Source organism: Dipodomys spectabilis, unplaced genomic scaffold (genome assembly GCF_019054845.1).
Source record: "Dipodomys spectabilis isolate Male_0828 unplaced genomic scaffold, ASM1905484v1 ptg000052l, whole genome shotgun sequence".
Classification (NCBI taxonomy): domain Eukaryota; kingdom Metazoa; phylum Chordata; class Mammalia; order Rodentia; family Heteromyidae; genus Dipodomys; species Dipodomys spectabilis.
The window spans coordinates 1,621,428-1,634,520 of NW_024870729.1; the positions used below are offsets into that span (position 1 = coordinate 1,621,428).

Sequence of the window (13,093 nt, forward strand, 5' to 3'; positions counted from 1 at the left end):
GATTCATTGAAGAAGATCAGCAAAGTTCCTGCTGGATGAGAGAGGTGCCAAGAGAAAGCACAACCTGGGGGATACTGTGTAGGGGTTAATAAGGTGTCTCTAGGTGAGAGCTATGTGACTCTCTAGATCTTTGTACAGCCTGTGTGCAGTATCAGTCCCTAGACCCAATCAACCCACACGAGCTCTTCATGAATTGTTTAGCCCTTGTGACTAAGTGCCCATTTCACAGCACACTTTTGAGGTCCATCAGTCCATTATTCACTTGCAAGTCTTCCCAAGGCAATGGGCCATGAAGTGATACCCAGAGGCCCACATGTACAACTGCCCAAGGCTTTGGTGAGGGAGTGGAGAACTTTGGTGGGACCTGATTGTCTGGTCAGGCTATTTTTCTGCTGTCAGTATCATATCCCAACAGTGAATGGCAAAAGATATAAAGCATAATGGAGGATTGGCTGGCTCTTTCAGGCAGAAGTTTTGCTTTACGCTCTTCTGTGCCTTAAAATTCTTATAATGTTGCAGAAGGGTGCTTACATTTTATATTTTTATTGTCTTTAGTGGTACAATCATCATCAAGCTCCTCCTATGATATTCCTAGTTTCGTTTAGTTTTGGTGCCTCTATCTTGAAGCCCAAGACAAGTATTTTGTTTAAAATAGACCACTTACCCCCAATCCTCCTTCCAGCTGTTACCCAAATAGGACACTATCTGGATCCACAACTAACAGAAGTAGTTTCTGCACCCTAATACCTCTCCTGATACTTCCTACTAACCCACTGGAAATGTCATCAGTTTATAAGTGGGAGTGGAGTTCCAGTTTCTGCTGAAGACTTCTTTCTACAGATTTGTTCCTGAAAACCTGTGCTGGTGTTGAGTCATGTCTTAGCCAAATTTCCTTTGAATCTAATAGTTCTGAGAGATATCAGTCACTACTAGATAGAATAAAAGGAAAATGAGGTTTATTCTTGCTTTGTGAGTAAGTGATTGTGAGTTTAGATCTCTCAATAGGCCATGGGCCTTCTGCTCAAGACTTTCAACTAGCCATAGCTACTAAATGTAGATTGAATATATTTGCCCTGCCTTACTGGAAGGCACCTAGTAAATGTTTTATGTGCTAAGATATTGTATATGCAACTTCTACAGAACATCCAAATGAAGATACCAAGCAGAGGGCAGGTCTGGCATTCAGAATGAAGTAAGAAGACTGGTTCTAAGCAATATGACTTGTCAATATAGCCCTTCTGGTACCTTGTTGGGTGGAGAGGGCTTTCCACTTAGCTCTGAAAAGCTTAGAGGTAAGAAAAACCATTCACTGAATTGCAGATGTCATGCTGTTTAGCTGTAGGAAATCTTTGCTATAGAGAATGTGCTGATTCTGCCTTGATTATCTCCCTAAATGGTTTTGAGGTATATACCCCTATATGGAAAGTTTAAGCTGATATTTGAGATACTTCCTTAGATGGAAAGTTCTGCTTGCACATGAGTATTCCCATATAAAGTTTGTTTTTGGTAAGGCTTGGTCTCCACCCCAAGCATGTGTTTTTTGTCTTTAAAAGCTCTGTTCAAACTCAATTCTGGGCTCCAGGTCTTTGAGACAGGAGTCCACCTCCAGTTGCTGGCTCTCCAATAAAGATTCCCAATTCAACCTCTCAAAATGTGGCTTCTCTGTTTTCTTACAACGGAATTCCCATACAACAAGAAAATACCTGACATTGTCAGTTACCAGCCAAGAGAAGGCTGCAGTCTTTGGATGAGACCATCCAGGCAGAGGGAATATCAGGAGAAAAGAGAAGAATATAAGATGACCAATAAAAAAACTAAAACTAGAAAAGTAGAGAATAACCAAGAAAGGAAAGCCTTTTCTCTACTCCAGTGGTTGAGAATTATAGTTTTAAATCAGATTTTGTGTATTGCAATAAGCTTTTATGACTTATGAGCAGCATGATAATGACATTTGGCTTTAATGTCATTGTTCTGAGCTGCAGGGTCATTGCCTGAATTACTGGAATAACATAGTGCACGCAGGCCTATGGTGAAAGAAAACTGTGGTCCTCCGAACATAGTAGGTACTTACTTAGGGCTCAACAGAAGAAACTCAGTTGTTGTTAGCTATAATTCTCACCACTGCAATTATTTTTGCAACTCAAAAATTTCCTGTTATACTTTTCATGAGTATAGATTTTATTATATTTAATTTTATTATCATTATATCATATCGTTATCTTTATATCATTTTCTCTTTATATCTTCTTATGTTGCATTATCTTTAAATAGTTGTACAAACTGCTATTTTTAAGTGCACTAAAATGAGGGGCAATAAATGTCAAGGAGAGGTTAAGAAAACAAAACAGAAACAAAACCATAGGCAGATGTCTAAACAGCAGATCAAGGAGAGATAAGGAAGTCTCCATTACCAAAGGAACAAAGATGCAATTAAGAAGATGGCAAGAACTCTCAGTACTGTTTGGCTGTTGGCTTTTGGCCATTTAAATTGAATAATCATCAATTTAGAAACTGAAACCATACATATTTGATGTTATCAGCAAACATATGAATAATGTCCTAAAATTTCTAATTGTCTTCATTTTGTAAATACTCAGTCCATTTGCAAAAGGTCAAGATAGTCAGTCTAAAAGAATGAAACCCTTGTGTACTGGCACTACTCTGATTCATGGGAAAGCTGATTATGGAAAGCCAGGACTAAAACTCCCAGTCCTGAGGTCAGGAGGGAAGTGTGTGAGTATAGCTATTCAACTCAGTTTCTCTTGGTAAACAAGAAGTGTTCTAGCCACAGGGTGTGGTCCTATGTTCCCCACTGCAGGGTAACTTTCTGGGGCTGTCTACAAAGTTAGATCATAGTCTATTACAAAGTTCTACCTAATATCAAGACCCTACTTATAAAAACATAAGTTTCACACTATGACTGAGACATAGTTCATTCAACAAGTATTTCTTGGGCTTGAGGCTGAAGCAAAATATAAACCTTGATAGATATAGTTCTTCCTTTAAAGAATTTCTGATCTGAAGGAACAAATGAAGTGAAAACAATAATAACTAAACTAGATAGAATTGACATAGGAGATGAAAAAGAAACAACTGGCTATAGAATTTTCCAATAATTTGGCAAAATGTTCACAAAAGTATTATTTGAAAGGTTATTATCTTGAAAGGTTAGTGGCATTCAGAGATGGAGACAGAAAGTTTTGGGGAACCTGGAGATACTGTGAGTAATGAGACAGAGGAGGGTAGCCAAGCACTGTTTATTTCAGGGAAAGCAAATGCGTTTTGACAGCATAACACTTAGATCTGTGCGCAGCTAGAATGGTATTAGGGAGAAAGAAACTGTATATTGGGGTATCCTTGAATACTAGGTCTAGAAATTTTGAAGGTATCTCAAGAAGGTATCTCTGGACCTGAGATAGTCATAGACTTCCAAGTAACACTGGTTTGGATTTTGGGAGAAGGTCAAGACAAAACGTGTGGGAGGAAAGAAGAGGATATTTTTTATGGAAATGTATTAGAACATTAAGGTAGAGAAAGGTTTATAAAGATGCAAATCGGGCTGGGAAGGTGGCTCAGTGGAAGAGTGCTTGCCTTGCATGCATGAGGCCCTTGGTTCGATTCCTCAGCACAACATAAGCAGAAAAAGCCAGAAGTGGCACTATGGTTCTAGTGATAGAGAGCTAGCCTTGAGCTGAAGAGCTGAGGGACAGCGCTCAGGCCCAGAGTTCAGGCCCCACGACCAACCAAAAAAAAAAAGATGCAAATATCTTTATGTTCAGAATGCAAATACAAAAGTCTATTAATAACTAAGACAGCACAATAAGGGAGAAACCAGAAATAATACAATATTATTAATATTTACAGTACAAAGTATGAGCAGTATAACATTGACTATTTTCTGTTAGGACTTTCATATATGGTTTCTCATTTATTCATAACCCAATGTCTCTGGGATAAACATTGCTATTTGTCTATATGTAAACACAAAGGTTTACAATCATATGGCACTTTTTAAAATGCCACACAGACAAAAGCTAGGACAGAGGTGACTGCTCAGACATTTTGCCTGACCCTAGGAAGATTGTAAGTCATGAGGCAGCAAGTCAGGAATATACCGAAATTCTGATGTCAGCAACCTGGATAACAGTTGATATATCAGGTTCCATAAATCCAAATTATTTCTCATAAATCATGAGCTACTCCTATATTTATTAAACCATGCCCCTTATATTATCATGTCCTTTATATTTTTCATATTTTATGAATTTATTGTTTTATAGTAAATTCTTGACTGGGTACAGACAGAATGATGAAGATAACATGACTAGCATAAAAAGATAATGGGATTATCTTTTCTTTTCTGGGTTTTTTTTTTTTTTTGGCCGTGGCACTTGAACTCTGGGATTGGGCGTTGTCCTTGAGCTCTTCAGCTCTCATAGAGGTTCACAGAGGTGTGCTCTGACTCTCTTGTGCTGGAATTCCAAAACTTGTTATTGACAAATAGTCACCTTGTCTATGTGCTGTCATGTATGTGTGTGTGTGTGAGAGAGAGAGAGGAAAGAAGGGGGCAGGGATAGAGAGACAGACAGAGAGAGAGAGAGAGAAGAGAGAGTGTGTACACAGTTGGAATTATCTTTTCATCTGAGATCAAAGGGGAAGTCAAGAGGATAACTAAGATGACTGAGAAAGGAAGATTGAGAAACTGCATTTAGAAGGCCTGAGAAACTGAACTTGGAAGTGGCTTGGGTATTCGATTGAGAGTTGCTGGATAGTTGAGAAAGGCTCATAATGAGACATAAATATCTCAGACTGCTTCTGGTGCATAGCCTCCAGGACAGAAATCTCCATGGGTATTATTAAATACATTATCATAGCACTCTCTTCTTAGATTCCATTTCAATTTAGAGAAAAGGAAGACGAGAGAGGTGAGTGGGTAAATTAGCTTCCAAAGTTTATAAGTTAAGAGTCAATTTGTCCTGGGGAAATAAGGTGAAGGTCAATCTTTCAGGAAGTACATGAAGGAATATCTCCTGTATTTGCTTTCAGCTTACCAGTCCTCATTTTTCCCTAGCCTATCCAGCTTCAAAAGGAGTAGCCCTGAGCAACCAAAAAAAGGATAACTTGCTCTGGCCCCCTTCCCATTCTTCTACACACTTTTACTTTGTAATAAACTTCTCTTTTAGTTGTTCTTTAATTTTATGTTATTGTAAAGATACTGTACAGAGGGGTTACAGTTATATGAGTAAGGTAAGGAGTACATTTTTTGTTGAGCATTGTTACCGCCTCCTTTGTTTTTCTCCTACTATCCCTTCCCTCCCCCAAGTTTTTTTTAATTGCTGATTCTGGCCTTATTTCTATCCTGTCCAGAGACCAAGAGCCCATCATACTTGTGTATCATGACCACTCTTTATCCAGCACCAGTGTAACTTCTACTTTTAAGGTTTTACCTATTTTGAGCTGGGTGTGGCCCATGCTTGTAATCCTAGCATTTCAGAAGCGACACAGGAGAGTGTCAAGTTCAAAGACAGCCTGGGCTGCACAATAAGCTCTGTCACTTTTATGCCTGTCATGTTATTTTTTCCATTCTCTCTGTATCCACTCAAGAATGTTACTGCAACACTGTCAAACCATAAAAATTATGAAATTATAAAATTAAATTTTAAAAGACAGTGGCAGAATATTTATGAGCAAGACTTCTAGTCCCATCCCTAGTACTAAAAAAATACATTTACTCCTTTGTAGTAATTTTGATCCCGTTGTCCAAATTTATCATGGACCAGATTTCTGCCATATGGGTTTGATCAGCTAGAAGCAAAAACTTGGTTCTCTTTTCCCTTTTCTAAAGCTGTACATACTTGTCTTTGAGTTTAAAACCCACACTTAGAAAATGGCATGAGTGAGAGAAGAAAGGAGGTATTTTCTTGGAGTGGATTGTGTTTGCCTGTTTGTTTTAACCAGCTGTGCTCAACTGTTTACTCAGTCTTGTCTCCAATAAGTTTGGAGCAGTGTGGAATTCAACCACAGGGCAAGGGTCTCTTCTGCCTCTGAGATACCTCGCAACCAAACAGGTTTGAAATTCCCATAACCAGGATCTTCAGTTCCTGTGGAATCAAATTATGGAGCCTCAAAGACAGAATCCAAAGACCACACTACAATTTTCTTTAGGAAGATACCACATTTCTGAAGAATATGGCTTTCTTCTTCCAAATCCACTGGTAAGGATAGAACCTTGGGCTAGGTCAAAAATGGTGTGTTGAGGTTCTGGTTTGTGGGTTTGTTCTGTAGATTTATGTGGTTAATGAGAGAGCTATAATACAAACAAACAGTCATCAGCCAGATGAAGATGTTACTAAAAACATAGTGAGATCACAAACAAGGAATGTCAGCTTCAGCCGAGAGTGGTTCCAATAGAACAAACATCCCTGCTGCTGTTTTGTTAAGCATGCCGAAGTAAATCTGGGAAATTATAAGCAAGTCTGTAGTCGGCAAGAAAAAGGCCAAGATAAACATATGGCACTCAGGAATAAGGTACCTTCTACCATCTGATGCAAGGTTTCCAGGAACAGAGAATAAATGGAATTTCTACACTACACATTTGCTCACTGGATCTGTGTGTGTGTGTGTGTGTGTGTGTGTGTGTGTGTGTGTGTGTGTGTGTGTGTTTAGTAAGCCTTTCTGGGAGAGCTTATTCCTAAACAGCTCCTGGTCACTACTGCTGACATGTTAACGGAAACTGGTTTAACTTACTTGTTAGAGGAAGAAAAGAGAACAAGAGGGACTTTAGGTGCTTTTGGGGCTGGTTAAAGAGATTAATTTGATGGCTTTGGGAACTTTTGAGAAAAGGAAGGGACTTTTGGAAACAAACAGCATCTGTTTCACAATTCCATTTAGCAAGCAACCTGCAATGCAATTCTGTTTTTCCCACTGAGCTCGTGTTAGACTGTAGTTCTTATTACATGTAGTCAGATTCATAAAATACTAAACTTAGGGGCCCCTAAAAACCACCCTAAACTAAATCTAGGGATCCCTAGAAACTACCCATTTCCAACCTCTTTTTTCTGCTGTGGCTGGCTGAAGAACAGAGAATGTGACAACAAAAGTCTTACTAGTGGCAAACTAATGCTTAAGACTCTTGACATCCCTTTGTTATGACATCATAAACACCAAAGCCACTCAGTTAAAAATGTAGGCATCTGACATTGCAGATGCCTACTTTTTTTTTTTTTTGTCGGTCATGGGGCTTGAACTCGGGGCCTGGGTGCTGGTTGTCCCTGAGCAATTTTTACTCAAGTCCATGAGATTCTTATCTTCAATTAACCACCAGAAATCTGGAAGTGGCACTGTGGTTCAAAGAGGTAGGGTTCTAGCCTTGAGTAAAAAGAGCTCATGATCTTCAGATTTCAGCCTCCTGAATAGATAGTATTACAAGCATGAGCCACCAGTACCCAGTTCATTGTAATTATTTATTAGAACAAATACCCCACCCCAGCCTAATTTGCCACCTGATTAAGAAATGAATTGAATACCTATGCTGGCTTTTATTTTGTTATGGTTAGATGGGTCTCTTGCTATATATCTCTTGCTGACCCAGAACTTATTACTTAGCACAGGCTAGAAATGAATTCATGATCTTCCTGCCTCAGCCTCCTGAGGAAGGAAGGGCTTAATTGAAGATAATTCTCGAGGCTGGGAAGGTGGCTCAGTGCTTGCCCTGGGTTCGATTCCTCAGCACCACGTAAACAGAAAAAGCAGGAAATGGCACTGTGGCTCAAGTGGTAGAGCATTAGCCTTGAGTTGAAGAGCTGAGGGACAGTGCCCAGACCCAGAGTTCAAGCCTTATGACCTCCACCACCACCCCTACCACCACCACCAACAACAAAAGAATTAGGTTTTCTCACAGCCCTCAGCTGTGAGAACAGCTTACAGATCTGTCAATTGCTTTGATATTGGCAACAGTGGTGTAGGGAGGTTGTGAGGTAGAGTGGGGATATGGTCCTGTGTCTTGGACCATATCTTCTGTCACTGGATAACCAGTGTTGCCAATTGCTATGTGCTGACCTAAGAGCAGCACTTTCAGTGCATCCAGATGAATGCGAGGAACCAGCCATCCTGACGTCACTTGGCAGCTCCTGTGACCTTGAGTGAGCCACCAACAGAGCCTTACTCTCAGTTTTCACATCAATGGATGAAGGTGTGGTGCCTTGTCTACAGCTGCTAGGAATATAGAGGTGAATGCCTGATAAGAAGGTAAAACCAGTCTTCTTGACCCTTAATCCAGTGCTCAATTAGAAATTCTATTCTGGAGACTGTAAAAAGTCCTTCTCTTATTTCTGCTGATGTTTTCACCACTCTGTTATTAGGATGATTATTATGTCTAACAGTTATCTCCAGTAGATATTTTTTCTAGATATGAACTTACGTGTTTTAATACAAGATCTGGATGTGATAACTGCTCTCCTTGGCCTGTTCTTTATGACTTTCACTTTCTAGAGGCACAGGTGAGAATGACAATCGCACATGCTTAGCTGGTCCACAACCTTTCCGTGCACCCCTGCCAGTCTTAAACATCCAGTCTGAAGTTCATGGGACCCCCTTAACTCTTCCTCTGTCTACCAAGTTCTAAGGATGTGATACTTGGCATGCCAACCAGTTTCCTCACAGCTCATATCATGGCGGTGCCAGGAGGCTCCGAGTAAACACTAGGACAATTGAATTCCACTAGGCTTGGTCAGGAGGAGTCTTTCATCTGTTTGGGGATGACAGGTATAGCTGGCTTCCTTCTGACCAGAGTGCAGCACAATGCTGAAGCCAAGGATCTTCTGGCTTGTTTGTAAAAGTCACTCAGGAAACCGATCCCTTCAGAGTGCCCTTTCATTCCAGTGTCACTGCAGATCTGCAGCTCATGGAGCTTGTTCACATTTAAAACTGGCAGTTCCCATGAAGGGGTCCTGTTGTTTACTTGGCCTTTTGCTTCATTAACACGTAGGAAGAAAAAATCTGAGACGATTCTGGACCAAAAAGGTGAGGTTGTCTAAAAAGAAATCCAGGGTCTTGATACTTTAATGAGATCCACAACAATAAACACAGATTAAGACAACATTCCCAGCTGCCCAATATGTTTTGTGAACTTGAAGTTCTGGTGTTTTTTACATGATTTTTTATTGTTAATATAAGGATGGTATACAGAGGGGTTACAGTTACACAAGTCAGATAATGAGTACATTTCTCTTGGACAATGTCACCCCACCTTGCGGTCTACACCCCCCCACCCCACTGTAGCCAATTTTTTAAGAGACAGGAGAGCGCATTACCTTTTCTGGCCAGATGGCCTTGAATTCGAATTTTCCTAATCTCAGCCTCCCAAGTGCTAGGATTACAGAAGTGAGCTACTGACACCCACCTGGGAAAATTGTTTTGATTAATTAATTAATTAATTTTGTCGGTCGTGGGGCCTGAACTCTGGGCCTGGGCACTGTCCCTCAGCTCTTCAGCTCAAGACTAGTGCTCTACCACTTGAGCCACAGAGCCACTTCAAGCTTTTTCTGCTTATGTGGTGCTGAGGAATCAAACCCAGGACCTCATGCATGCAAGGCAAGCACTGTACCACTGAGCCACCTTCCTAGCCCTGATTAAATTTTCAAAGAATGTTTTTGGTCCTTTAAGCATAATTGTTTTAACTGGCATGGAGAAACTATAGTTCCATATTTAGTCCAAAACACAATGCTTGATAAGAAATGTACTCATTACCTCAGTCATGTAACTGTAACCCCTCCTCTGTACAGCATTTTCACAATAAAAAACTTATTTTTAAAAAAGTTAAAAAAAAAGAAAAAAAGAAATTCTATTCTGGGAGTGTTAAAAGAATAAGCAGTTGAGAGCCAGCGACTCACACCTGCAATCCTACTCAGGGGGTGGAAATCTGAAGATCACAGTTTGAAGCCAGTCTGGGAAGGAAAGTCTATGAGACTCTTATATTCAATTAACCTCTAAAAATCTGGAAGTGGAACTGTGGCTCAAATGGTGGGATACCTTAAAGCTAAGGGACAGTGCCCAGGCCCTGAGTTCAAGCTCCAGTACTGGCATAAAAGCCAACTACTCCTACTCCATAACTTGGCTCAGGAGTCTTCCATCCTCTCTAGTTCACAGGGAAGAAATGACAAGGAAGCCATGCTCTTATTGACATTAGACATGTACACTGAACAGAGGCAAAGCAATATTATGAAGTAGATAAGTACTGGGCTGGGTCACAATTATGGAGTATCCTTTGTTTCCTTTTTTAAAAAAATGAAGCAGAAGTAGATGAGAGGCCAGAAGAATGGTTTGGTTGATGAATAGCTTGTAGAAGAAATTCCTAGTCCTGAGCTGATAAAAATAAATATAAACTCTGATTCACTTTATAGTCATATTTTCCAGATCTCATAAATATAATTCTTTCAGTTTCAATTTTCTTTCATGGATGTGAGGACTTTTACACATCTTTCTAGGAAGAGGAGAAAGAAGGAACTTATCATCAGAATGTCCCCCAAATTCTCAACCAAATCAGGGAGACTCAGTCACCAGCCTTACAGACAACATTACAGGAACCCATCTCTGAGCAAGAGACAACCACCAGCTCAGAGCCTCACCTGCCCCCCCCCCCCCCCCAGGAGCACAGCCAGGCTTCGCTCTCCTTCAGCTCAAACACACATGTTAGGGGCTCTGTCCCTTCTGTTAATTGGCCTCAGAGGTGGTCTGTTATCACCTCTTCCAGATAGCCTTTGGGTTTCTTACTATAAACACTTCATAATCTTCCTGAAGAAAACATGATCAAGATAATGAATAAGACAATGTTCCAGTTTGGAGGCATGCTACTGGGGTGAAGGAAAAGAACTGATATAAATAGCCATGACAATGTTGGAGTTTTATTGTGTTTTAGCAACCGGTCAGGAAAAATAAACACATACATATTCTCCTGCAGAAAGGCAAAGCACTTGATAGAAACATTGGCATCTAGTTGTCTCGACTAAAGGGAAGAAATTAATTGCCACAGTAGGCTATAATTTTCAGATCAGAGACCCAGACAGGAAGACTTCAAGTCCTTCACTGAAAACCAATTGCATCTTCAGTATGGTTGATGGTATCTCTGATGGTGCTGGATGGGAAGAGAGATAATCATGGTACCATAGGAGAGACAGATCAAGAGGTCCGATTGCACAATAGTATAGATCAAACCTCCAAGTGCTTTTCGGGAGAATGTAATGGATGAAGTATGGCTTTTTTGGTGTCACTATTAAGGAACCAAAGTGTGCAGAGAAAAGGCAAAGAGGCAGATGACATAAGAAAGTGGGTCAGGGCTGGCTAAGACAAATCTCCAGAATTCTTAAACAATGAAGAAACTTAAACTTTTCTCACCTCATAAAATATCTAAGCTGGAGAGGCTAGAGACCAACAAGAGAAGGGGTGACCTGATTCTAGGAATCAGGATGAAGATGTCAGGCACAGGATAATACAAATGCCAGACTTACAGTATATATTGGTTTCTAGGGCAACTGTAGCTAATTACAACCATAATGACTTAAAAACAACAGAAACTTGTTCTTGAAGAATTCTGGAGATCAGATGTCACAAATCAAGCTGTCCCAGGAGCATAATTCCTGCAAAGACTCTAGAGGGGGTCTTTTCTCACCTTCTTAGAGTCTGGCCACCTGAGTGGCTTCTTGGCGCATGGCAGCTATCTTCCTTTCTTCCACTACCTCTATGGTCCCTTCTCTTCCTCTGCCTTTCTACCTCTCCTCTTGTCTGCCTCTCTTCTGTCTTTCTCCTCCTCTTGTCTCTCTTTTCCTGTCTCAATTCCTCTCTGTCTTTCTCCTCTCCCTATTCTGTCTCTCCTCTCTCTTGTTTCTGTCCTGTATTTCTCTTGTCCTTCCTAGTCTATCTTCTCTCCTCTCTTTCCTCTCTCCATCTAGCTCTCCTTTTTCCTGTCTCTTTATCTCATCTCTTCTCTTTTCCTGTCTAACATTTCTTCTCCTTTTTGTCTCTCTTCTCTCCTGTCTCTTTCACTTCTGTCTCTCTGTATCTCTTCCTTTCCTGTCTACATTTTTGTTTTTAAGGACATTACTGGATTTAAGATACGAACTAATCCAAGGCAACGTCATCCTTTTCTAAATAAGTTCTCATTACATTTTCTAAGTGAGTGTATCTTTTCTTATAAAGGGGAAGTGAGAGTTAGGCACCATTCCACTTGTTACAGGAAGTTGGGAGGGAAGTGAAAAGGTGAGAAGAATGGAGCAGCCTCATTAATAACCAAAAGTACTTGTGCTGATTCCCAGACCTAACCTCACAGGCAGGAGTGAGAGAAAAAGACGATGAAAAGTGAGAATGCAAAGTATCAAGGTGGGGCTGAGTGTGTGTCTCAGTGGTAGAGCACTTGCCTAGCATGTGTGAAGCTTGGCTTATAGGTGTGGACCACCAGTGCCCAGTTTGAGGACTGACATTAAAATGGAAACCAACCCCTGACCTTCTGCTCTAAAGCTTTACAAATGGAAATGCTTTATTACCCCTCCTGCTGCTTTCTCTCTCTTCCTAAGAGCCTGGCTCTTTCATCCAGTACTTTGCTGGGGTGCCAGGCCATGCCCTCTCGATTACCCAGGTTTCCTGTTTGAACTTTGTGTGGTTTGTTTTGGCTTAGACTTATTTTTAACCTTCCCTATGCTGTTCTTAGCTTGAGTTTTAGGCAAGCTAAGCAAATGTCAGTCTAGTTTCTTTAAGACATGTTAAACATTTAGATTATAAATCTGTTAAGAAAAATTCCTCCAAATAAAACAAAAGGATGGCTCTATATCTGTCACTGGATGCAGGTGAGGGGTTGTGACATTTTACTCTAAAAGTAAGGACGTTTTACTTAGGATCCTTGACTTTGAGTGCAGAATAAAAATTTCTAGACAAGTCATAATGGAAAGAGAACTTGGCAAAACTAACTTTATTGAGTAAGTAAACAGGCAGGCAAGCAAGACAGACAAAAAGTAGACAGACAACCAGAAAGGCAGAGGCACACTCAGACTCTGCATGCTCTCAAAGGGAGAAAGCAGAGCTGTTTGGCATCAGGGATATTTAT

General features: G+C 40.4%; 1 protein-coding gene across 2 annotated transcripts in view; it reads left to right on the forward strand.

Annotated features, from left to right (window-relative positions):
- Positions 1-6,071: 6,071 nt before the first annotated feature.
- Positions 6,072-13,093, forward strand: part of Ido2 (indoleamine 2,3-dioxygenase 2) — a 52,617-nt gene continuing 45,595 nt past the window's right edge. For both annotated transcript variants that reach the window (XM_042679461.1, XM_042679462.1), the window contains exon 1: positions 6,072-6,215. In XM_042679461.1, coding sequence (XP_042535395.1) covers positions 6,117-6,215 — 99 coding nt within the window. In that variant the 5' untranslated portion in view covers positions 6,072-6,116. The remainder of the gene's footprint in view (positions 6,216-13,093) is intronic.